The sequence below is a fragment of the Anolis sagrei genome, chromosome X (genome assembly GCF_037176765.1).
Source record: "Anolis sagrei isolate rAnoSag1 chromosome X, rAnoSag1.mat, whole genome shotgun sequence".
In the NCBI taxonomy this organism is placed as follows: Eukaryota; Metazoa; Chordata; class Lepidosauria; order Squamata; family Dactyloidae; genus Anolis; species Anolis sagrei.
The window spans coordinates 41467556-41495073 of NC_090034.1; the positions used below are offsets into that span (position 1 = coordinate 41467556).

At 42.0% G+C, this 27518-nt stretch overlaps 2 protein-coding genes across 4 annotated transcripts in view; both read right to left on the reverse strand.

Moving 5' to 3' along the window:
* The window catches only part of ATP6V0A2 (ATPase H+ transporting V0 subunit a2), a 32658-nt gene extending 27637 nt beyond the window's left edge, over positions 1 to 5021 (reverse strand). Inside the window, exon 1 of one of the 3 annotated variants that reach the window (XM_060785544.2) lies at positions 4974 to 5021. In XM_060785544.2, coding sequence (XP_060641527.2) covers positions 4974 to 5006 — 33 coding nt within the window. In that variant the 5' untranslated portion in view covers positions 5007 to 5021. Of the gene's footprint in view, positions 1 to 3944; positions 4328 to 4973 lie in introns of those variants that run through there. The other 2 variants (XM_067473244.1, XM_060785543.2) reach the window with 2 other exon arrangements.
* Positions 5022 to 7442: 2421 nt separating this feature from the next.
* TCTN2 (tectonic family member 2) lies at positions 7443 to 27266 on the reverse strand. The gene is made up of 18 exons (XM_060785545.2): positions 27111 to 27266; positions 24706 to 24810; positions 23911 to 23984; positions 22908 to 23112; positions 19992 to 20092; positions 19284 to 19480; positions 19056 to 19182; positions 18810 to 18942; positions 18160 to 18225; positions 17964 to 18068; positions 17677 to 17754; positions 15888 to 15968; positions 12815 to 12926; positions 12476 to 12579; positions 10659 to 10815; positions 9677 to 9802; positions 7971 to 8059; positions 7443 to 7716 (listed from the first exon to the last, which is right to left on the reverse strand). The coding sequence occupies exons 1-18, from the start codon at positions 27178 to 27180 to the stop codon at positions 7628 to 7630; spliced, it is 2019 nt and encodes a 672-aa protein (XP_060641528.2). The 5' UTR covers positions 27181 to 27266; the 3' UTR covers positions 7443 to 7627.
* Between the last annotated feature and the right edge of the window lie 252 nt (positions 27267 to 27518).

A 27518-nucleotide genomic window follows, 5' to 3' on the forward strand; every position in this document is an offset into this window, starting at 1 on the left:
CCAGGTGCTATAGGTTCTATTTTAGAGGAAGGAACTGTCGCATATTCATGGTGGCTATATAGATATCTCATGTACAGATGCAATGTACTACCAATTACATAAAAAAAAACAAGTGCATGGGAGTGATAACTGCCTTAATGTACCTCTTATAGCTCTCAAGAGGAATCTGAAACATTGCCTGTCATGCCATAGATTTACTTTGATTTAGCAGTTTCTGAAAATTCTGACTTGGAAAAAGGGGTGACAGAGTTAGCCATTCTCTATTACTTATGGCATTATGTATCACCATTGCACATCAAGTATATGGTTAAAGAAAAAAGTTGAAGTCAGTTCTTTTATTCCATCTGTCAATAATATGTTAAGGTTCAATGTGTCTTGGCTGCAAGATAAAAACAAGATAATAAAAAATATATTATTATCAATAATAATAATAATTTATGCTATTCATATCAATGGAGCCTCCAACTGAAATTAGTCCAAAGGCCAAACCTCCCAAGTTAGACAAGAGATTCTCTGTACCTATTGTGCAATTTTGGGAAGATTGATCTAAAACAAGAATTGGGCAATATCTCAATACTAACAGGCATATAATCTATAAAACATGCAAATTATCTTTCTTAAATGCCTGAAGCCTAATTCCATATCCTAGTGAGAACTCAAAACAGGAAGCCCAGGAATGACTGAGGGCCCTTCCACACAGCCCTATATCCCAGAATATCAAGGCAGAAAATCCCATATTATCTGAGTGTGGATTCAGATAACCCAGTTCAAGGCAGATATTGTGGAATTTTCTGCCTTGATATTTTGGGATATAGGGCTGTGTGGAAGGACCCTGAATCATAAAACAAAGAAAGTAATATGATATTAATAAGGAGACGCTATACATTTCTCACTCAAACTACTATGGACCAGGGCATATTATGGATCCCGGTCATTCCAAAAGAAACAATGGAAGCAACTTTTTGAACAGTATCTGAAAGCACAAGAAAGAGGACAGACATAATTAAGAAACAAATGTCCTTTTGTCCTCATAATACCATTCATAACAGAAAGTCATAATCACGGTGTCAGTTAAACATCTGATTGCATAACAGAAACAGAAACTAAAAGACATTTCCCTTTCTGTTATAGGATGATAAAACTTTGCTAGAACACAGCTATATTTTCTAGGTGGTAGATGGATTTACAAGTACATGAAACCAGCACATCAATAAACTGGATCTTATACAATGTCTTACAATACAATCTGACTTCATTTCAAATTGAACTCACTTCCAGGTATATGGCCCATTGCCTAGAAAGATCGTGAAGCCTCTGGGTGCATTCAAAAAGAGGCTGGGCCACTTCCTGCTGGGAATTCGGAGACTTTAGCTGCAACTACACTAATGCAGTTTGACACCACTTTAACGGGGAAGTCCCAATCTGATGGAATCCCGTTTGACAAGGTCTTGCGCCTTCTCTGCCAATGAGTGCTGGTCTCTCACGAAACTACAGCTCCCAGGATTCCATAGCATTGAGCCACGACAGTTCAAGGGGAGTCAAATAGCATTAATTGGACAGCGTGGACATCCCCTCCGTTTGTGGACCAAAGGGGCGCATCTACACTATCAAACGAATGCAGTTTTATCCCACTTGAACTGCCTTGGCTAAATGCTGTTGAGTCTTGGGAGTTACAATTATTAGTATTGTTGCTATGTAACAAATTTTGAAAAAGAAAATTCGGTTCCTGGTTTGAAAGTGTTGTCCCTGTTTCATTGTGTGGTCCTTACTTTGAAAGTAATTTTTCTACTCCAGAAACTTAATTTTTGTGGCTGCCACAAACTAGGTTGATTTGGTTGAGACTCGATGATGAGATATTCATTGAAAAACTAGAGCAAAATGTGCTATAGCAGAATGTCCCTCCCACAAAAATAAATTTTTTTGCAGTTGAATTCATCTTTTCCAGGACACCTTTTATGACAGAACCAAATAGGAAATGACATTTAGAACCCAGGAACAAAAATTGTGTTACGTAGTGTTATTGTTATTTCTGTCCCGCTTGATCTCTCTTAAATAGCTGTTAAGAAGAAAAGACATCCAATAGAAAATTGAAAAGCTACAAAGCATACAACCATTCAACAACAAAACCTTTATTACGGTCCATGACCAGCACAAAATACCTGCTATATTGACCTGTTTTTGAACTGTGATTACAACCAATCAAATCAAAGTAGATGTTAACCTGGTGAAAAATATTCACAGCTAATTCCATGAAAACCCATGAATGCCTGATTCAACCTAGTGAAAATACTCCACTTGCAGTTTGCTGAGGCTCCTTCCATACAACCAAATAAAATCCCACATTATCTGCTTAGAACTGGGGGCCCTTCCACATAGCCCTATATCCCAGAATATCAAGGCAGAAAATCCCACATTATCTGAGTGTGGACTCAGATAACCCAGTTCAAAGCAGATACTGCCTTGATATTCTGGGATATAGGGCTGTGTGGAGGGGGCTGGGTTATATGGCAGTGTGGACTCTGATAACCCATTTCAAAGCAGACATTGTGGATTCTCTGCCTTGATATTCTGGGTTATATGGCTGTGTGGAAGGGCCCAGAGGCCCCTGCTACACTGCCCTATACCGCAGGATCGGATTCCAAATTATCTGCTTTCAACTGGCTTATATGAGGGCGCTTCCACACTGCCCCTTGAAACCAGGACTGGATCCCAGATTATGTTTATCCCAGGCTATTTGGCAGTGGAGACTCATAGGGCCCTTCCACACAACCATATAACCGAGGGCCTTTCCATACAGTCATATAACCCAGAATATCAAGGCAGAAAATCCCAAAAGATCTGCTTTGAACTGGGTTATCTGAGCCCACACTGCCATATATTCCAGTTCAAAGCAAATAATGTGGGATTTTATTCAACTGTGTGGAAGGGGGGTCAGGGCCCTTCCACACAGCCCTATATCCCAGAATATCAAGGCAGAAAATCTCACATTTGCTTTGAACTGGGTTATCTGAGTACACATTGCCATAGCCGCTCCGATTCCCCTTTGGGGAGATGGTGGTTGGGTATAAATATAGTTTATTATTATTTACTAGCTGTGCCATGTGTTGCTGTGGCCCAGTCTGTGTATTTGTGTGTGTATATATTTGTGTATGTGTGTATACGTATGTTTGCGTGTGTGTGTGTGTGTGTATGTATATATATATATATATGGTTTTGCGCATGCATTGTAATGTAATTGTTGTTTTTTGGCTTTTAAAGTCCCTTCCGTTGTGCTTTCAGTGTTTTTATGAGTGATGGTCACTGTTTGATCTGACAGGTTTATTGTGTCCAAATTTGGTGTCAATTGATCCAGTGGTTTTTGAGTTATGTTAACATTACATTTTTATTTATATAAATTATAAGATTATATTTCCCAGTTCAAAGCAGATAATGTGGGATTTTATTCAGCTATGTGGAAGGGGCCTGAGTCTCTGCCAGATAATCTGGGATAAGAAGATAATCTGGATCAGATCCTGCGATATGGGAGCAGTTTAGAATGGGCCTTACACTGCTATATAAAAGGCAGGTGATCTGCTTCGAATAGGATGATATGGCATTGTAGATTAAGATAATCCAATTGAAAGTAGATAATGTGGATTATTATCTGAGAAGGCTAGAAACCATATGTAAAAGGATCGACCAGGCTCCTATCTCCTGCAACCATGCAAATTAAAGCGGTGTCAGAGGGCAGGAGAGAAGCGCTGGAAGCGGCTTCTTGGGCCGCGACACACGTCAGCAAACACGGGAGGCTTCATGCAGATTAACGTCCCTTGAAGGGCCAGGGCTGGACGGTGTGGTGGGAGTTGTAGTTCGGGGAGGGCCCTGCGGCAGAGGAGGGGCCAGAGCTTGTCGAACGCCCACTCCCAGGACTCCCCCGACTGGCGTCAACATGGAAGGGGACTCACGTCTCGGAAGTGGGCCAGGCCGCGCTCGCCCAGGGCGCTGAGGCACTCGTAGGCCGAGCCCGCCTGGAGGAAGAGCTGCGCCAGGCACATGGGCTCGCTCCGGAACGACGAGCTCATGGCGGGGCGGCTTGGAACAGCAAAGCAGCGGCGGCGGCGGCGGCGCCCTCTTCCTTTCCTCTTCTTCAGCCGTCCCTTCCGCGCCGCCTCGCTGCGCTGCTTCTCCTCCCGCTGCCGCTGCCCCTCTGGCGGACCGCCTGGCCATGGAGCACAGCCCTGAAGGAACACCCGACCCCCTCCGCCCCAGCCGCTTCCGGTTCGCCCTGACAGACCGGCCGAGGCGCTCGCGAGTTGGGCCAAGTGGCTAGAGCGGCCTCACGCCCCACTTCCGGTTTGGAAGCCAAGCACGCCCTGCAAGCCTTTCCTCTCCCACTGCTTCCCAACAATAGACCGCCAGGTGTTTTGGACTTCAGCTCCCAGAATGCCTGGCCATTGGACAACGCTGCTGAGGCTGTTGGGAGTTGAAGTCCAAGAGCTAGAAGTTGGGAAGGTAAAGGTAAAGCTTTCCCCCGGGCATTAAGTCCAGTCGTGGGTTGTTGTAGATTTTTCGGCCTATATGGCCATGTTCTAGCATTCTATCCTGACATTTCGCCTGCATCTATGGCAGGCATCCTCAGAGGTTGTGGGATATGTTAAAAACTGGGAAAATTGGCTTTATATATCTGTGGAATATACAGGATGGGAGAAAGAATACAAAGACAATACAAAGTCCAGTCGTGTCGGACTCTGGGGGTTGGTGCTCATCTCCATTTCTAAGCTGAAGAGCGGGCATTGTCTGTAGACACCTCCAAGGTCATGTGGCCAGCATGACTGCATGGAGCGCTGTTACCTTCCCGCCAAGGCAGTAAATCTACTCACATTTGCATGTTTTCGAACTGCTCAGTTGGCAGGAGCTGGGGCTAACAGTGGGAGCTCACAACATTCCCCAGATTTGAACCTGTGATATTTTGGATAGCAAGTACAACAACTCACCGGTTTAACCCACTGCGCTACCAGGGGCTCCATAGAAGTTGGGAAACACTGCTATTGGGAGTCTTGTTGTCGAGCAATTTAGATGGCTGAGGATAGCGAGATCCAAACCATTGTGGTTGCCTGGTGAGAAAAGAAGCCAGTATTCCAGAATAAATCTCACCAAGTTGAAGAGAAAGCCACTGAGGCTTTTTATTTCATTCCAGCTGGAAAGGATGACGATTACAGTAGCCTGCCAACAAAATCGATATGCCCATTGGGCAGAGAGATACAATATTTATAGCCTTCAGATTCAAAAGTTCCCATGCCCCCCCCCCCCCCAAAGCTGGTTTTGTTATGATTGGCTGTGATGTCAGCAAGCCAGCAGGAGAGCCAATGGCAGCCTGAGCCCTGCTTTGGCTGTTCAGACAATGAGGAGGGAGGTGGGCAACAGAGAAACAAATGGAGATCTAGTTGTCAGGATTAGGGTGACCAGTGTTTGCCAAATGACCCAACGATAGCTTAAGCCCTCAAGTCAGATCAGAGTTATTGTTTTAGTCCTTTGAATCATCATTTTTCGTTTACCCCCACAGGGCTAGATCCTTTGTCTTATAGTCCTGGGATAAGGAGTTCATAGATGAAGTTTGAGGTTGGTTTCAGCCGGTTGGGATTGACACAATGGAAAGGCTGTGGTGAAATTCCTGGTTCCTTGCAGATAGGAAGACACCCTTTGTGTTGAGTAATTGTCTATGAGTAATTTAAATGTCTTCCCAGATGGTCTGGTTTCACCCTCCGAAGTCTGATCTTATATAAGAGCTATTTATTCTTATTGTCCATGCATCTGGTCGCTTATGGAGCGAGAGAATCAGCCGTCTACGAAAATGTTGCCCAGTGGACACCCGGATGTCTTGCAATCCTGCGAGGAGGCTTCTCTCATGTCCCCCAGAAATAGTTTCTGGTTGCTGGTTTTATGAAACAGTGGCTTTTTTCTTCATATTTTCATATAAACATCAAGAAATAGTTCCCTAAGATCTACAGAGACACTCGCTGGAACACCCCAGCAAACGAGAGTCCAAAAGTGGCAGGCTCAAACCCAGAACCTCAATCAATGGCTGATACCAAATGAGAGACTCCCTCCTGGGCACACAGAAAACTGGGCGACTTGGAAGGCACTGAACATACTGCGCTCTGGCACCACGAGATGCAGAGCCAATCTTAAGAAATGGGGCTACAAAGTAGAATCTACAACATGCGAGTGTGGAGAAGAGCAAACTACAGACCACCTGCTGCAATGCAATCTGAGCCCCATCACATGCACAATGGAGGATCATCTTGCGGCAACACCAGAGTCACTCCAAGTGGCCAGATACTGGTCAAAGGACATTTAATCAACTACCAAGCTTGCAAATTCTGTGTTTTGTCTGTTTGTTTTTGTTAAAAATGTAATACAAATGTCTGGTTGCTGATGACACGATAAATAAATAAATTGTCCATGCAAGTGGGCTTGGTGAAACCTCACAACCTCTGAGGATGCCTGCCATAGATGCAGGCAAAACATCGGGAGATAATGCTTCTGGAACATGGCTATACAGCCTGAAAAACTTACAGCTACCCATAAAATATTATATTATATACACAAAAGGGTGTCTGTGGATACCAGGGGAGCCCAATCACGGGAACTGGGGTATCCACAGGGGCAAAGGTTGGTTTAGGGTTAGTTGGGGTGAAGGGAGGTTACATTCCAGGGGGAAAGAAAGAAGGGAGTCCCACTCTGAGGGCTATGGGGTCCATGAGGCCAAGTAGTTACCAGGGCCAGCTGCCAAAGACAGGAAGGAGAGAAAAGGACACAATAGGCAAAAAGGATTCAAAGAATCAAATATGAGGATAACGCACTGCAATGCACATCTATTGAAGGTGTTAGTTTGTAATAAGTGGGGAAAGAAAGTATCCAGGGTGCTGGTAGTTGCTGCTGGGCTCCTCTGCTAGTTTGCATCGCCGATCAGCTAAACTTTGGGCTACTGCTCCCCACAGGTCTTCCTGCTACAGTTCCAGTATTTTATCTTTGTTAATTTGACCCGGGGGGGGGGGGGGGGGCTCAACCTCATTATTGGGAGTGGGCACAGTATTTTTCCCCCAATGTGCCAGGGAACAAGAATAAATCTCTGGCCATTTGGCACATTTGTTTCTTACTTTCCTCAAAACTTCCTAGATTGCTCTGAACCACCCTGAATGTTGCTCAGTGGCAGAGATGGAGTTAAAGGTACAGAGAAAAGGAAAGGTGAAATCAAAGTTATGAATTTTAGTATTAAGACCAAGTTATTACTTGTCAATGTTCCCATTCTGAAAAGACAAAATGAATGCAGAAACAACTTTGATTGATCTAGAAGTGACTTCAAGTGGTAAGACACATAACTGAGATAGTATTACCTTTCCTTTAAAACTTGAACTGGCTCATTTCATATTTTTTTTAAAAAAATCAGAAATACTGCTGCGTTTTTTTAAAATACATGATGTTTTATTTTAATGTTTCTCCTCTTAGAAAAAAAAATACAAACATTTTTTCTTTCTATAAAATTCTATAAAAACACCACTTATTAAAAGTATAGAAAAGGGCCGTCAAAATAGCTATCTTGACTTCTGAAAAAAGACACTCATGGCTTATTCCACACTTTGCTGATTCACCTCCAAAGAGCACTCAGCACCACCGCAATCACAATAAAAAAGATCAGCAACAGTCCTTTGGCAAGAGAGCGGGAGTATGGTTCTTCTGAAAAATAAAATATGAAACAGTTTGACTTAAAGAGTCTGAAACCGAGGGCACTGCATTCCTTATACTTTAACAGTGATCTGGGAAGTAAGCAGAAATACAAGCTGGACTACTATTCCCATCAGCAGCCAACTCAGTCAAGTGGTAAGGATTGCCAGAGCCAAGGTCCAGCATCTGAGGGCCACACTTTCCTTATCACGGCTATAAAGAAACTTTACACTGTAAAGAAACTGTAAACAACTCTGTATTCTTACCAGTGTAGTAAGATGTCAAGGGATAAAAAAGCTCCGGCCAACAAACATCATTTCTCTTGCAGTCATATTCTGTGTAGTTAATCTGAAATCTGCAAAAGTATTTAAAACAAAGTCTTAAACAAAGACACATGCGCTCTGTAGTAAGAAATAAGGGATTTGTCAGTAAAACATTACCATCTTCTAGCTTGATATGGCTTAGACTACATTTGGGGGTGCATCTGCACTGTAGAATTAATGCAGTTTGACTCCACTTTAATTACCATATCTTCATGCTACAAAATTACAGGGGGGTTGCAGTTTTACAAGTTTTTCCAATTGTGTTGGTGCCAAGCATTCAAAAATCCTCCTCTCAAAACTCTAACCTTGAGCACTGGGCCAATTTAAAAATGGAAATTCAAGTCCCATGACAGTTGCCCAGCCCTGAACTAAAGAGTTGGATCAACTGATGCCATATTGAGGAGGGTGCAAGCTTCTTATTTGCTGCTTTGGAAACTGGGGCATAAAGCCATGGATTAAAATTGCAGGAAAAAAGATTCCCCCCTAAACATGAATAAGAACTTCCTGATGATAAGAGCTGTTCGAGAGTGGCATGTGCTACCTGGAAATCTGGTGGAGTCTCCTTCTCTGGAGATTTTTAAACAGGTTGGATGGGCATCTGTCGAAAGTGCTTTTATTTTGTGTTGCTATCTGATAGGAGCGGGTTGGACTGGATGGCCCTTGGGGTCTCTTCCCACTCTTAGGATTCTATGACTAGTTCAAGTCAACAGTGAGTCATGAAATTTGCTGAGTGATCCTGGGCCAATCAAAGCTTAGGTTGATAATAAATTATTATTATTATTATTATTATTATTTGAAACACAACAAGATGAGTCCACAGCAGATACTCTGCTGGCTGTTGTATTGGATCACATGTTGGACACTTCCCAAGTGTCTAGGACTGTGTGATGCATCGGCGAATAATGCGTGCAGATCCCAGTAAGGTGGTCTTCTGCAGCTGGCAGATGGTAATTTTGTCAGCGCCGATTGTGTTTAAGTGCAGGCCAAGGTCTTTAGGCACTGCACCCAGTGTGCCGATCACCACTGGGACCACCTTGACTGGCTTGTGCCAGAGTCTTTGCAGTTCGATCTTTAAATCCTCATATTGTGTCAGCTTTTCTAGTTTCTCTTCAATCCTGCTGTCACCTGGGATTGCAACATCGACAATCCATACTTGGTTTTTTAACAAGATCGTGGGGTCAGGAGTATTGTGCTCCAAAACTCTGTCTGCCTGAATTTGGACCCTATTATTATTATTAAATTATTATTATTATTATCTAGGTTCTAGTGGGTTTTTTCGGGCTATAGAGCCATGTTCTAGAGGCATTTCTCCTGACGTTTCGCCTGCATCTATGGAAAGCATCCTCAGAGGTTGAGAAGGTCTCAACCTCTGAGGATGCTTGCCATAGATGCAGGCGAAACGTCAGGAGAAATGCCTCTAGAACATGGCTCTATAGCCCGAAAAAACCCACTAGAACCTAGTGATTCCAGCCATGAAAGCCTTCGACAATACATTATTATTATCTATTATTATTATTATTCACAGGTAATTAATTTAGTAGTAGTAGTAGTTTAAGGAGCCTTGAACCCGCTATAAAAAAGGCAAGCTACAAATGTAATTAACAAATAAATAGTTGGATTCCGGCTGTACCACATCCTAGATAAGTCACCTTGTCATTGGAACAGGAGGTTGAGCTGGAATTTGAATGAACTGGACAGCCACAGAGATAGGAAGAAAAGTGTCTCTTACTTCACAGACAAGAGGACACTGGACCTGCCATGTTATCATTGAAAAACTGAATAAAGAAAGAAATCTGTATTATGAATGGAAAACTTCAAGTGCAACAAGACAAAACAGTAAAAGTATGCTATGTTTATCATGTTGATGTTCTTATGTAAAGTGATCAGTTATTTTCAGTGGTCCTGGTAGACAACTCCACTGCTGCTTTAGCTCACCCCTCTGTGACCAGTATGAAAAAGGACAGCAATGCTATGCAAGCTGTTTAACTTGCAAACTGGAGCCCCTGGTAGCACAATGGGTTAAACACTTGTGCTGGCAGGACTGAAGACCGACAGGTCAGAGGTTCGAATCCGGGAGAGCGCGGATGAGCTCCCTCTGTCAGCTCCAGCTCCCCATGCAGGGACGAGAGAAGCCTCCCACAAGGATGGCAAAACAGCAAAACACCTGGGCGTCCCCTGGGCAATGTCCTTGCAGATGGCCAATTCTCTCACACCAGAAGCGACTGGCAGTTTCTCAAGTCGCTCCTGACACACACACACACACAAAAAACCTTGCAAACTGGATGCAGATTTTGGAATTGGATGCAGATATTGGATAGCTGCTCCGAAACCCCATGGGGAGATGGTTGGCGGGGTATAAAAATAAATTTATTATTATTCTTATAACTTTTCTGAGTGCAAACTTTGTTTCCCTCTCCCAGGACAGAGTATAACACTCCTGATCATAACAGGCCAAGCACTACAAACAAAACCAAGTTATTTTTCATCCCAGAGACATAAAAAACACATATAGTGGGAATAAAAGAGTGAAAAAGAATCTCAACTAGGGCTGAGACTTCCAGTTGCTGAAACTATGCAGACTGAGCAAAGGAAAAATAAAAGAAATCATCCCACTTTAAAAATGTTCCATACCTCATTTGTACACCAAGTATCTCTTCTTGTGCAGCTCCTTCTATTGCACCCACATCAGCAGTAATAATCTGAATATTCAAGTGGGAAGGAATATCCAGGCAGATCCCCTTTAGATTCCAAATGCTTTCATTGATACTGGGGCCAAGAGTATGTAAATCTGTGAATGGAGAAACCAAGGTTCTGAGAAACTACTAAATTACTTGTGGAAAATTTTTAACTTTCAAAACTACATGTCAAAAAGGATATTTTAAAGTGTTCTTTAAGTTGCAGGCCTACCCAATGTTTATAGGGTGTGATCCCCAATTTAATTCTGGCAGGCATAATAATAATAATAATAATAATAATAATAATAATAGCTTTACTTGTATCCCGCCACCACCTCCCCAAGGGGACTTGGGGTGGCTCACAGAAAGCACTCAGTAGTGCAACAATATACAAATACAACAAAATACAGGAAATAAAAGTTAATAACAATAAAATTAACTCAATTTTATTTAAAACAACAATAAAACCCTATTAATTTATACTATAAAACCCAACAGGCTGCGAAAATAGCAGCTTTATATAATATCAGCCCCATAAAGTGCAGAAGTGAAGGTAATAACCTGCACTTTGAATTGGGCCCGGAAACTCGTTGGCAGCCAGTGGAGCTGCTTTAATAAGGGCATGGTATGCTCCCTATAGCTAGCCCCAGTTAGTAATCTAGCTGCCGATCTCTGAACTAACTGCAGTTTCTGAGCCGTCTTCAAAGGCAGCCCTCCAGGCCACTGCCGACACCTGAGCTTCAACGCGGAGTCCAGGACCCCCAGACCTGAGCCCTCAGGGGGAGTGTAACCTTGTCAAGCACAGGTTGCCACCCTACACCCCAATTGGCCTCACAACTGACCAGGAGGACCTCTGTCTTGTCTGGATTAAGCCTCAGTTTGTTGGCCCTCATCCAGTCCATCACAGCAGCCAGGCACTGGTCCAGGATCTGGGGGGACTTCCTTAGAATGAGGTGGAAAAGATTAGTCGAGTTGTGTGTCATCTGCGTAGAGATGACACCCAACTCCAAAACTCCAGATGACCTAACCCAGAGGTTTCATGTAGATGATAAATAGCATGGGGAAAAGAATACAACCTTGCGGAACCCCACAGGTCAGGGGTCCAAGCAGGTGTCCCCCAGCATCACCATCTGGGTACGATCCTACAGGTAGGAGCGGAGCCACTCCATAGCAGTGCCCCCAAGACTCATCCCGAGAGCTGACCCAGAAGGATACCATGGTTGATGGTATTGAAAGCTACTGAGATGTCCAAGAGAACCAACAGGGACACACTCCCCTTATCTAGTTCTCTGTGGTGGTCATCCATCAAGGCAACCAAAGCTGTCTCCGTTCCATGACCAGGCCTAAAGCCAGACTGCAAGGGATCAAGATAATCGGTTTCATCCAAGTATCCCTGCAGTTGGGAAGCCACCACACAGTCCATTTTAAATCATAAATTTTAAATTTACATTCTATCACTATTGTATGTTAATCTTTGTACCGTGTATTGAATATGAATATTTTATAAAAATGCACATTAATATGCGCACTTTATGTATTTTATGGTGTTGTGTTTTAATGGTGTTGTACCCTGTCTCAAGCCATGAGGAGAGGTTCATAACAAATAACAACAACAATAGTAACTATTATTATTATTATTATTATTATTATTATTATTACTACTACTACTACTACTACTACTACTGCAAATGACTCACTTTACCCAATAATTCCAGTTGTTTAAAATATAAAAATTCTACAGTAGACTTCATGCTATTGACTACTGCTACTCACTGATAATTTCCACCCAGTCATCTGGGACACTTGCATTGGAGTTGCCTCTCTTTCCAATATAGTTAGCTTGCAGCAAAGAACTAAATTGTTCAGTAACATTCTCCCTGCAAAGAAATGTGTGTTATAAATTAATTTCTAGCACTCAGATTTGGTAAGTCAGTCTATAACATGTTATACATACTTGGCAGCTGGGAAGTCTTTAGAATTTCTGAAGTCAATGTGGGTATTTTGATAAAAGAACCGCTATTATTTATTTTGATAATATAAACATGTCAATGCTAGGATCACATTGTACTTCAAATATGCCAGACATTTTAAAAAGGGAGGAAGTTGTTTTACCTCAACTGACTGCAGTTGCCTCCAAGATCAACCTCTACAACGCATCCAGAGACTGAATTTAATCCAAATAAAATGGGTGTAAGACTTGATGATGTACACAAATTCTGCCCACCTATGTAATAAAAGAACACAATTTAAGATATTTGCTTGTGACTTTATGCAACATTATTTTTAAAACTAACTAAAATTGATGGTATAGATTTCAACACAATACAACATTTTATTACGGTCACTGACTAGCACAAAACACAGCTCCCCAGTGAGGCAGTTACTAAAAAAACAGATTAGAAAACATGATGGTCCACTCTGCAAGGCAACACCCTGTTGGAAGTGTAGTTAGAGCAACATGTTACAGTGGAAATGCTACTAGACTTGTAATGTGCCCCTCCCATCTCCTTTAGTGCCCCCCAGTGTTTTGACCCCTCCTATCAGTCCCCCCCCCCCAGTTCCATACCTGTTACATTAACCTGTGTTTTTAAACTGTGATTTTGGACACATTTCAAGCCAAGTGACTAAACAGTCATTGTGGAAATACATTTGAGGGATAATAAAATAACCCCGCATTAGGAATATTGTTTTTTAAAATAATTTCAATGGAAAAATTATGAACAGAGCTGTTTTGGAATTATCATTTTAAAAAAGGTAAAGGTTTCCCCTTGACATTAAGTCTAGTTGTGTCTGACTCTGGGGGGGGGGGGGGGGTGCTCATCTCCATTTCTAAGCCGAAGAGCCGGTGTTGTCCGTAGATGCTTCCAAGGTCATGTGGCCAGAATGACTGCATGGAACACTGTTACTTTCCCACCAAAGTGGTACCTATTGATCTACACAATTGCATGTTTTCAAACTGCTAGGTTGGCAGAAGCTGGGGCTAACAATGGGAGCTCACCCTGCTCCCCAGATTTGAATCGCTGACACGTCAGTCAGCAAGTTCAGCAGCTCAGCGGTTTAACCCACTGCGCCACTGGGGGGTCCAAAATTATCATTACACAAAAGGAAAAAGAAACCAGACTCCAGGGCTATATTTTATCCTTGAACAGAGCATCCTTGCCAGCATTTTACATCAAGCTTGTTATTAATATAACTAAACATGGGCCAAAACTAACAAAATGAAGTTCAGTAGGGATAAATGCAAGATACTCTTATCTACTTAGGCAGAAAAAATGAAATGCAAAGATACAGAATGCGGGATGCCTGGCTCGACAGCAGTAAGTGTGAAAAAAGATCTTGGAATCCTCGTGGGGAGGAAGGTGAACATGAGCCAACAATGTCATCCGGCAGCAAAAAAAGCCAATGAAATTTTGGCCTGCATAAACAGGAGTATAGTGTCTAGATCCAGGGAAGTCATGCTCCCCCTCTAGTCTGCCTTGGTCAGCCCACACCTGGAATACTGTGTCAATTCTGGGCACCACAACTGAAGGGAGATGTTGACGAGCTGGAATGTGTCCAGAGCAGGGCAACCAAAATGATCAAGGGTCTGGAGAACAAGCCCTATGAGGAGCAGTTTAAAGAGCTGGGCATGCTGGAGTCCTCATGGACAGGAAGGTAAATATGAGCCAACAACATGATGTGGCAGCTAAAAAAGCCAATGAGATTTTGGCCTGCATAAATAGGAGTCTAGCGTCTAGATCCAGAGAACTCATGCTACCCCTCTATTCTATTCTGCCTTGGTCAGACACACCTGGAATCACACTATATTCAATTCTGGAAACTGCAATTGAAGGGAGATGTTGACTCTAAGCTGGAATGTGTCCAGAGGAGGACGACTAAAATGATCAAGGGTCTGGAGAACAAGCCCTCTGAGGAGCAGCTTAAAGAGTTGAGCATGTTTAGCCTGTAGAAGAGAAGGCTGAGAGGTGATATGATGAGGGCCATGTATCAAGATGTGATAGGAAGTCATAGGGAGGAGAGAGCAGGCTTGTTTTCTACTGCCCTGGAGACCTGAAAAGTCAGGAGAGAATGCTTCTGGTACATGGTCATACAGCCTAGAAAACTCACAGCAACCCTATGTTGTTTGACTTAGTTCAATTCAACTATAAAGCTATGGTTTGTTCAAAATTATTTTTAAAAAATAACTGAGAAACCATCTATTTCTCAAAGTGAATCTGATACTACTATTGTAATATCATATATTTAAAATAACTCTTTGGCCTTTGATTTTGACTCTAAATATGGACTCAAAGTATATTGGGAAAACTTTACAGTGGACACAAAGAGCAGGGGGAAGAGTAGACAATCTTATTCAGGGCTTCTTCTAATATCAAGTGAAGAGGAATAATTTCCATAGGAAAATGTTACGATCTGGAGCGAGTCATATACTTATCTTAGGACATTTATGAATGATCTACCAGGGGTCCTGGAATCAAATCCCAGCAAACACCAAGGACCCACTATTAACAGTATCTTTATGAATTAGTCACCAATATCTTTTTACAACTCATAAATATAGCAGTTCAGTTGGTTAAAGGCTTTAATGTGGGGTAGTGGTTTTTATTATTATTATTTATTTTATTTATTTATTAACTTTATTTGTACCCCGCTAGCATCTCCCGAAGGACTCGATGCGGCTTACAAAGGCCAAGGCCTCAACGCAACACAACAATATAACAACAAAAGCAATGGTTTTTATTAGATTAGGATGCCTGGAGTTTGAATCCTTGCTCGCCATGGCAACCCACTAGCTGACCTTGGGCAAGTCAAATTATCTCGACCTCAGACAAAGGCAATAGCAAACACCATTTGAACAAATTTTGCCTAGAAGTCCTCTTTATAGATCAGTTTTAGGGTTGCAATAAGCCAGAAATGACTTGAAAACACACAACAAAAACTACACCATGGGAGGAAAAAATGTTAAGAGTAATAATTAACATATTTATTTAATTTAATATGTTAAGAGTAATAATTAACATATTTATTTAATTAACATATTTAATTAACATATTTATACTGCACTGGGGGTGGCGATGGCCAACAGGGAGCTCTGGCGTGGTCTTGTCTATAAGGTCACAAAAGTTGGAAACAACTGAACGAAAAAACAACAAAATACTACACTGTTATCACTTTCAAATTGTAATACCAGGCTTCCAAAGATTTAACGTGGCAACAGCATCGGAAGAATTCAGATTTGCAGCTCTAATCGGTTTCCCAACTTGATAACCTATACAGACAAAGAGAATTTTGGATGAGGTTTTATATTACCAAGCAATTGTGCCAAATACTAAACTTCCTTGAGTTTGTTCAGTACACACACTGTCACAAATGTGCTCCCACCCTCAGGTGTGCTTAGCAATTCACCTTCTTTCCTACCAGCCTTGAAGCAGTAGAAGATGGCAGACATTGGGGTTGTCTACAGCAGCAAAATTATTAATTAATTAATTAATTTAGGGCTTTTATATCCCGTCCTCTCTCAACCTCCGCAGAGGGACTCAGGACGGCTAACAAATCGGCACCCCATGATGCCCATACCAGAACATAAATATACAATTTAACAGCAGTATAGCAATAAAACAGTATAAAACAGTATAAAATAATATAAAAACAATCAGGCAGTCAGTAGTCGCCAGTTTGACTCATCATCCAAGGGGCAGTCAGTCAGTTCTATAAACATCGTTATGTCAGCAAGTCAACCTAATCTACAAAGGCCTGATCCCATAGCCAGGATTTAACTTGTTTCCGGAAGGTCAAGAGGGATGCAGCAGATCTAATTTCACTTGGGAGGGAGTTCCACAGCCGAGGGGCCACCACAGAAAGGGCCCTGTCCCTTGTTCCCATCAGGTGTGATTGCAACAATGGGGGCCCTAGGTGGATCATAACGAGAGATACGTTCGGACAAGTAAACTGGACCAGAACCGTTCAGGGCTTTATAGGCCAAAGCCAGCACTTTGAATTGTGCTCAGAAGCTGATAGGCAGCCAGTGGAGCTGGCTTCAATTAAAAGTATTCTTTCCTGGACACACCACATTACTCACACCTATTCCAAACAAATGGGACTTCAATTATATTGTATTGATAGCCACTCATTTTTCCTGCCCAAATTCAGATCATTACAAATCATTTGGATGGGAATGATCCTGACCTATATTCAAACCTGACACACGTGCCAAAATATTAAAGAGAAACCAGTATTATCATTATTGCTACTACTATTATTATTAACAATGCTTAATTTATAACCCGCCCTATGTCCCAGAGAGGACTCAGACCAGCTTCTAGCAAAATAAAAAAGACAGTGGCAAACATTCATAGCATGTCAAAAAACAAACTCAACAAAAATTATAAAAACAACAACTTAAATAAACATGACATAATACATCATACATATTTAAAACATAATAAGTTCTTTAAAACTCTTAAAATTCAACTCAAAATATTAGAGCTAAGATGGTATACAGCTAACCGATAAGGGTAGGTGTCCAACAAGTAGGCAGGGGTATATATAAGATGTGATAAGTCCTCCTCCTCTCCATAAGCTAAAGTGCATAGATGGGTTTTTTAAAGCTTTTTAAAGGAGAGGAGAGAAGGGGCTGCCTTTAGTTCTTTAAGGAGGGAGGGGAGTGATCACAGAGAAGGCCCCCTCTCTCATTCCCACCAGCTGCACGGGGATGGGACCAAGACGGGGATGGGACCAAGAGCAGAGCCTCTCCCACAGACCAGTGTTCGTGCAGGTCTGTATGCGAAGATACGGTTTTTCAGACAGTCAGGGCCTGAACCATTTATGGCTTTATAGGTAATTACCAGCACTTTGTATTTAGCCCTTTGTATTGTATTTATTTATACCCCACTTTACCCCTTTATCCCAGTATCCCTGACTGCTGGCAATCAATATAACAAAAAACAAGCATCTTTTAAACCAATGAGGCATTTCACCTGGATTGCCAGAAAATTCTTCTGTGCTGGTAGCATTTACACTCACAAAGTTGACTGTGAATTTCTGAGTCGGTGCCTCTAATAAAGAAAAGGACATATTATAAAAAAGGAAGGACGCCATATTACAACAACTTTTATCTCTAACATACATATTAAAGCTTCAGTTTCAAAACCAGAACACTTTCCATTCATGCTCTGGTAATAACTTGATAAGATTATGTCTCAAAAACAACATACTTGGAAAAAAGAATGTGTGACTATGCAATGACAAATAAAAATAATGGTACCTTCTGGACATATGTCCCCAAAAAGAATGTTGACTTTCATTTCTATTATTCTTTTGCCTTCCCATATGATCATGTAATCCTCTGCAAATGTCACATTTCTGCATTCTGAGCACAAAAGAAGAGTTAGTTGAATTGGGACTTAAAGACTCTTACCTTACAATGAAAAATGTAATATATAAAATTAAATAATATTTACCTTTACCAATACAGCTATCTATATTAGTGGTTTTCTTCTCGTGGGTCACCTGCAACTTGATGATGTCTGGCAAAAAAAATTGAAAAACAGCAAGGGAAGTAAAACTTTATAATCAAGCTGCAATGAAAAGAAACATTACCTGTTACTCTGATCACCCAACAGGTTGTTGTTGTTGTTGTTGTTATGTATTCCAGGCCATATAGCCTGGAAAACTCACAGAAACCCAGGTTATTGTTACTGTTTCTGACACTTACAAATATAACCAGCTGATGCACTCTTTACTAACCAATTATTGTTGCAATTATGCCATTTGGAATAATAATAATAATAATAATAATAATAACAATAATTATTATTATTTATTTATTTGTTGCTTGGGGAACAAGAAAACATTGTTTCCCAAATGGCTAATTCAGATGTTTTCCCTTGAAAATCCTGAAAAAAATGCTAAAGATATTGGCTGAATTCCTGTTGGTGACATACATACATGTAATGCTATGAATTAAATACACATATGGATTTTGGACATTGCACAGGTAGTGAGTGATCTGAGCTATGTGTTAAGAAAAAAATCACTGTCACCTGAAAATACTACAACTGTTGGAGGAAACCAAACAACTGATGGAAGGCCAAATACAAAAGCAACATACCTCCAGTACCACTGTTAATCAGTATATCAGTCAGTGAGCTATTCAATTGATTGCAAGCAGCAAAACATTCGACTTCAAAATTCTGAAGAAAAGCAACAGGGCTATTTATTGCACATTGCCCAGCTATGGACACCTACATCATACAACAGGAAAAAGCAGGAAATGAGACATTTGTGCCATTCTTTTCACTTATTTTGAACACACAGACAGGAATGTGGGTTATTTGTAAAAGCAGACAGCCATTACCTGAGGAACTGTAAAATACGTATTTGCTATGGTTAGAATTGGATCTCCTTGTTTGTAACCACTAGAAAGCCTTCCTTGGACCGTTTGAGATGGAATCTTAAATGAAGAGACTTGGTATGAAGAAGAACTGCAAACATATTTTAAAAACATATTTAGATTGCTATTAAAGTCTTAAAGGTTGTGTTTCCAGTATTTAGATTATTTTATACACTGACACACCATACTTACATAGATCCATGATAGAAATAACCAAGGAAAGGTGTATTCTTAAGAGAAGACTGCACACATAAGAAGGGAAACCAATCGGGAGCATTATTTCCTGCCTGGTCAGAGCACAGCTGATCAAAAGTAGGGCAAACATCCCCACCAAACACTCCTTTATAACATGACCCATTGAACAGTTCCTTCATCTCAGCGGTGCATTCCTGGAAAGAAAAACACACACAAAAGGATTGCACCATATAACACACTTAGGGCCCTTCCACATAGCCTTAAATCGCAGAATATTAAGGCAGAAAATCCCACATTATCTCAGTGTGGACTAAAATAACCCAGTTCAAAGCAGATATTGTGGGATTTTCTGCCTTGATATTCTGGGATATAGGGCTGTGTGGAAGGGCCCTGAGTCCACACTCAGTTAATGTGGGATTGCCTGCCTTGCTATTCTGAGATATAGGGCTGTGTGGAAGGGCCCTTAGTTCAAACGAACTATATTAGATACAGTAACAGAGACAATCTCTTTGGGAGTGACTGCAGCTCTGAGACAGAAAGTTCCAGCCTTTGTTGTATATTTTCCTTCTTAGAAATTATTCAATTAACAGTTTGCCCAGGAAAACAAACTACTGGGGGTTATCATGTCATTTTTCTAAATGTGAAGAAAAATGCACAGATCATTTTGCAGGCATAGGTTTTAGAAGCTAAACACAGAACTGGTACCTGATCACAGCAGCAAAGGACATCACAGGCTCCTGCAGTGAGATTGCAAGGACAAGAACCCAGAGGCTGAAACGCTTGATTGGGGATCACTCTTTCTTTCTCTAATGAAAAAGAGAGAGAACTAGAAATTTTGGAGACTCCTCCCTCCAACATATGGTATCTAACAGGAAAAAATCCCATCTGATGCCTTTTTGGGAGAGATAGAAATCAGGGCTAGTCGATCCTCTCTGCTAGGACTTTCCCTCAACTGTTTACACTCAAGCTTTCCATTTGATAATATACCTTTCAGAACAGGTGTTTGGTTTTTCTGTTTTCCTCCCTCTTCTTCCCTCATTTACCTTTATTGTTTTGTCTCTTAGAGTGCTTCCACACAGTCCTATATCCCAGAATATGAAAGCAGAAAATCCCACATTATCTGTGTGTGGACTCAGATAACCCAGTTCAAAGCAGATATTCTGGGATTTTCTGCCTTGATATTCTGGGCTATAGGACTGTGTGGAAGGGACCTTAGATTATAAAGGGAGGGACTGACTTATTCAGTACTGACAACGTGTAAGCTTCTCTGGTAGGCGTTCCAGAAAAGTACGGTATGTTTTTTTTAAAAAAACCAAATTAATTCTCTGATTCTCAAAATCCTCAAGGCACAATCTAATTGATCTCTTACATGAGATCCTTTGTAAGAAAATCAAGAGGAAAATACAAACAGCAGGTGGTTCAATATTGCGGGGAGACACCAAAGTCAGGGAACGTATTTAGTTCTCACGTTGATGTGTTAAAGCACACTCTTTTCCTCACTCCTAAAGAAGCAAATAGTTAGCCATATGGGTATGTTTTAAAGCACATTTTACCAGAAAACCAAAGTAAGGAGAGCAAATCTTGCCCTCCAGCCTGAACATTGTGTGGCTTGGGCTGACCAAGGACAGCATCAGAGAGAAAGTACAATGTGTATTTTTATATAAGACAACCCACAAAAACACCAGCCTACACAAATACATATATCCAAGAAAATCCCAGCAGACTTGAAGGATGCTACCATCATCACCCTTTTCAAAAAAGGAGAAAGAACAGACTGCAGAAACTATCGAGGTATCTCCCTTATAACCTGCACTGGGAAAATCCTTTCAAGACTCCTTGCAAACCAGGTTCTACCTGTCTCAGAAGACACCCTCCCAGAATTCCAGAACAGCTTCCGCCCCTCCAGAGGAACAGTGGACATGATCTGCACTGCACGGCAGCTCAAAAAAAATGCAGGGAACAAAATCACATGGCATTCATTGACCTTGCAAAGGCATCTGACACAGTGAATCACAGTGCTCTCTGGACCATTGTCCAAAACATCGGATGCCCTGATAAATTTGTAAACATCTGGCGGCTCCTCCACGATGACATGATAGCAACAGTCTTGGACAGCAATGGCTCCCAAAGCGACTCATTTAAGGTGGAATCAGGTGTTTAACAGGGATGTGTTATGGTCTCAACCTTATTTTCCATCTTCACTGCTATGATACTTCATCTTGTTGAGGAAAGCTTCCCACCGGAGTAGAAATCATCTATTGGACATACGGCAAGCTATTTAACCTCAGCAGACTGAAAGCCAAAACCAAGGTCATAACAACATCTGTTATAGAACTCCAATATGCTGATGACATAGTCTGTGCACATTCAGAAGAAGACCTACAAGCCACTCTAAACACCTTTTGCAGAAGTGTACGAGAAGCTCGGCCTCTCACTGAACATCGAGAAAACCAAAATGCTCTTCCAGCAGACACCAGCCAATCCCTCCGCAATGCCAGAAATACAGCTTAATGGTGCAATGTTAGAAAATGTTGACCATTTCCGCTACCTTGGCAGCTACCTCTACACAAAAGTCAACATTGACACTGAAATACAACACCACCTGAGCTCTGCGAGTGCAGCATTTTTCCGAATGAAGCAGAGTGATTGAGGATTGGGACATCCGTAAGGATACCAAGGTGCTTGTTTATAAAGCTACTGTCCTCCCAACCCTGTTATGCGCCTGCAAAATGTGGATTGTCTACAGACGTCACACTTAACTCCTGGAACGATTCCATTAGCGTTGCCTTCAAAAAATCCTGCAAATCTTTTGGAAAGACAAGTGGACCAGCATTGAAGCAATGCTCCTATGCCATCAACTCCACCGGAGTAGCTGCGTTGTCCAAATGCCCAAAGATCATCATCTCCCAAAACAGTTACTCTATTCCCAACTCAAAAATGAAAAACAGAATGTTGGTGGACAGGAAAAGAGATTTAAAGTTGGGGTTAAAGTCAACCTTAAAAACTCTGGCACAGACACCGAGAACTGGGGGCCCTTCCACACAGCTCTATATCCCAGAATATCAAGGCAGATAACCCAGTTCAAAGCAGATGCTGTGGGATTTCCTGCCTTGATATTCCGTGATATAGGGCTGTGTTGAAGGGCCCTGGGAAGCCCTGGCCCTTGAGCACTCTAACTAGAGGACAGCTGTGACCAGCAGTGCTGCAGAATTCAAAGAGGCACAAATGGAGGGCAAAAGGGAGAAACGTGCCAAGAGGAAGGCATGTCAAGTCAACCTTGATCAGGACAGCCTTCCACCTGGAAACTGATGTCCTCACTGCAGAACATGCGGGTCAAGAATAGGGTTCCACAGTCACCTACATATCCACCGCTAAGACTACACTTGGAAGGCCATCATACTCGGACAATGAGGGATCGCCTAAGTAAGTAAGTACACAGATACATATATAATACGTGCAAAAATCTGCTGCCTTTGTTATCTGATGCCGGGCAATGCAAGCAAACAATGAAGTTATGAAGTTATATCAAAAGACTGTGGAGAAGCACTGGATCACTATCACTGTGTTACTCATATAAATGAGCTGAAAAACATCAACATCAAGCAAGAAAAGTCGGAATACCTTCCACTTTTCCTGACACATTTTGTGAGGATGTATTAGCATATATTTCAGCTTGGATCAAGAGGCGGGCCACCACCACTGAGTCCGAACAAGCTGAAACCTGCAAAGCCTCCACCACACAAAGGGCCTCTATGCAGCAATGAGTGGCATTTGAAGTGCATAGTTGTAGGTTTCTGGTTAAGCGCACGGTCACTCTGGAAACATTCTGAAACACAGTTTTACAAAACATTAATTAGAAATCAATACAACTTGCTGGGAAAAACAGCCCTGAAAACAAATTAGTCCTGATCATTAAAATGACATATTTTTCTCCAAAAAAAAAAAAGATTTTCAATTATATTATGATATTAACTGTTAATTTATTTTCTGGCTTGACCATTCTACGTCTACGTGAGCTATGCTATGTCTCAATTTTTGCATAAATTGTGGCTGATGTCTCAACCTTTTCTCTGTAGCAAATATATGCATGCATATTATGATAATTTAATGCTGCATAGTGTACCTGCTTGTATTGTTTTTCTTACATGTTTGATTTTACTTACATGTTTGATTTTAAAAAATGAAACAATAATATGAAGGATATAGAAGAGCAATATTTTATTGGGGTCTTTCTCCCTCGTAGACTAAACATACAAAATTCTGTGTCATCTAGATACAGAATTCTTCTCATCCTCAAGCAACCACAGAAAGTATTGTATTGTATTATGAAAAAATCTATATAAAATAATAACAATAATAACAACATTGTATTACTTACCTGCCTCTCCTTACAGCTTGAGGTGTATTTTAGCATGATTAAACATAGTTAAAGTATATCAATATACATTAGTTCTCGGTATATTATATTTCACCTACATGAAGGACAAAAACTATAAAATCCTCTTAGAGCTGTCAGGAGAAAATAAATCCCAAAATTTGGAAATGTATGGCATTATGCTCAAAGAAGACATTTTAGAAGCATCTCTGTTAAGATATTTCACTGGCAGAATCAATTTTTGCGAACCTCTTGATACGTGACATTTAGAGTCCAGTCACCAGTTTTGTTCCTTCCACTACAGTCTGAAGGGGGTAACATTCCTAGAAGAGAGCAAAAATCAAACTAGGATTAACCCAAAATGTTTTGCTGCTTAGGCAAACAACCAGATGTTTTGTCTTAGATCCCTTCCAGACAGCTGAATAAAATCCCACATTATCTGCTTTGAACTGGAATATATGGCAGTGTGGACTCAGATAACCCAGTTCAAAGCAGATATTCTGGGACTTTCTGCCTTGATATTTTGGGTTATATGGCTGTGCGGAAGGGTGCTTGCATTCCACATACAGAGGTAGACTAGATTACTAGTTAAATCCTGTTTTCATACAGGTTTTTGGGCACACACACCGTTCTGTCTCTAAGAGAAAAGAACAGCCAGTAGGTTTAGGAAATACAGTTGATAGGAATGTTACTGCCCCTCCCCTGGCTGGCAACTGCCCCACTCTACTCAATGGATCAAGTTATGCATACATTGGCAGAGGGTATTGTGTACTGTTTTGCATCCTTTAGGCCCCTTCCACACAGCTGTATAAAATCCACATTGAACTTGATTATATGGCATTGTGGACTCAGATAACCCAGTTCAAAGCATATATTGTGCATTATCTGCCTTGATATTCTGTGTTATGTGGCTGTGTAGAAGGGCCCTTAGTCACTGCTATGGGTGGCAGAATACAATTTCACCAGTAAAGCTATTCAATGGTCTTAATGAATAGAAAAGTGCTCTGACCATTTCAAATGTAATCTAGAAAAGAAAAAACCTACCTGTTTCGCTCTCTGTTACAGCAATAGAGAAGACATTTGCAGGAACACCGACCAATGAGGAGGTGACAACCGTTCCAGACATGTAAATAAAAGAAGGCCGAAAGCCTAAAAACAGAAAGTAGAAATCAATAAAAGATGTATTACTTTAAGACCCATGAAGAATAAAGTTGTTTGTGAACCAGGTGACAGGAAAAAAATCTGTTTACAACATTTGGCTCCAATCTCCATCTAGACAAACACAGAAGCACGATATGTTTTTCTTCTGAGGTTGATAATTTAAAGCCGTTTCACTGTGTAGATGATTCCATAAGAAATCCTGGAACAGCATCCCGTTTCCAGTTTGAGGCCCAGATGGGGATTATAGAGCACTGAGGCGCATAAAGGGCTTTCTTTTGTTCACTTTTGTGGGAGTTTGTTGTCTGGACAGCTTCAAACTGAATTAAATGGTCAAGTGTACCTGGGCATTTGTTTTTTTAGCATGCCAACACACTGCTCATCTATGGAAGAAGGAAACTGGGGAAAAACTGTAATACTATCCTCAGCATAAATTCCTTTGTATTCAGGCAGAGCTGCTCAAACTTCATAGAATTGGAAGGGATCTTAAAGGCCATATAATGCAGGTCTGTGCAATTGTTTCTAGCCACAAGCCAGGGATCGGCAGCAGTAATACTGAAAGTTGGCTTTATTTTGGGAAATCAGCAGGGTGCACCCAACCCTTTGAAGACATTTCTAGACTTTTTGCACATGGCAAAGTCAATACCCATTTCCTGCAATGTTCGGTGTATCTCCACTGTAAAATAAATGCAGTTTGGCCTCAGATAAATTGCTCATAGACTCATCGTGTGGGAAGAGACCACATGGGCCATCTAGTCCAACCCCCTGCCATGTAGGAAAAGCACAATCAACGCACTCCTCAATACTATGGGATCCTGGAAGCTGTAGGTCCCTTCCACACAACCATGCAACCCAGAATGTCAAGGCAGATAATCATAGAATCATAGAGTTGGAAGAGACCTCATGGGCCATCCAGTCCAACCCCCCTGCCAAGAAGCAGGTATATTGCATTCAAAGCACCCCTGACAGATGGCCATCTAGCTTCTGTTTAAAAACCTCCAAAGAAGGAGCCTCCATCACACTCCAGGGCAGAGAGTTCCACTGCTGAACGGCTCTCACAGTCAGGAAGTTCTTCCTCATGTTCAGATGGAATCTCCTTTCTTGTAGTTTGAAGCCATTGTTCCACGTCCTAGTCTCCAGGGCAGCAGAAAACAAGCTTGCTCCCTTCTCTCTGTGACTTCCTCTCACATATTTATACATGGCTATCATATCTCCTCTCAGCCTTCTCTTCTTCGGGTTAAACATGCCCAGCTCCTTTAGCCGCTCCTCATAGGGCTTGTTCTCCAGACCCTTGATCATTTTAGTCGCCCTCCTCTGTACACATTCCAGCTTGTCAACAACTCTCTTCAATTGTGGTGCCCAGAATTGGACACAATATTCCAGGTGTGGTCTAACCAAGGCGGAATAGAGGGGTAGCATTACTTCACTAGATCTAGACACTATGCTCCTATTGATGCAGGCCAAAATCCCATTGGCTTTCCATAAAGTCTGTTTTGAACTGGGCTATCTGAGGGCCCTTCCACACAACAGTATGTATATCAAGCCGCAGGCATGTAGCCAGGAGGGGGGGCTTGAGGGGCTTCAGCCCCCCCCCCCCGAAATTCTCATGGTGGTCTGCGAAAAGGCCTTACTGGTGCATTATTTAAACTGTTATGTTTATTCATATCATGATCTGATCACCATACTCAATATATCCCATTTGCATGGGGGTATTGGGGTAATGATACAAAAGGTTTGCTAGGCTAGACCCTCTTTCACTCAGACTCAGCCCCCCCCCCCCCCGAAACCCCCCTGAAAGAAATTCAGCCCCCCCCCCCCTCCCGAAACGAAATCCTGGCTACGGGCCTGTCAAGCCGTATATTATCTCCAGAATATCAAGGGAGATAATCCACAAGGCCTGCTTTGAACTGGGGGCCCTTCCAGACAGGCCCTATATCCCAGGATCTGATTCCAGGTTATCTTGCAGTGCAGACTCATGTAATCCAGTTTAAAGCAGAGAACCTGGGATCAGATCCTGAGATGTAGGGCCTGTCGGTAAGAGCCCTGAGTCCACACTGCCACATAATCCAGTTCAAAGCAGGTGAGGGATTTTATACAGTTGTGTGGAAGGGGCCGCAGTTTCCCAAAGGGTGCATCTACACTGTAGAATGAATGCAGTTTGGCAGCAGTTTAACTCCCACGACTGACTGCAATAGCATCCAGCGTGTTGTAGGTTGGAGAGGCGAGGGGCCTTGTCAAACTACAACTCCCTGCACGGCTTCACACCCCAGGCGCCGTCGTTCGCTACCCACCGGGAATCCCATCCTGGGCCCGAGCCGTGGAAAGAAGCACGAGCCCCCATAAGAGCCGCCTGACAGGCATAACCAAGGAGAAACGCCACTAAAACGGGCATTTAAGCGGCCAAAGAGGCACTGCTACCGTCACCGCCATCTTGCCGCGCGCTCCCTCAGTCTCTATGGAAACGGGATGCTGAAACTAAGACCTTTGGGGGGGGGGGTGAAAGACCACTGTGACTCCCCAAGAAAAACTCCTTCGCTATAGCAATATAACCCTGGGTAAGGTTAGAAACGGCTTCTAATGGTAGATTGCGTAGAGAAAAGTGCAAACTTCGCCCTCGCTATTAATTCCCCTCCCCCCGCGATGCGAGTGGTACAGTCCACCTCAAGTCTTGTTATCCCAGGACTCCCATCATGCCTTGT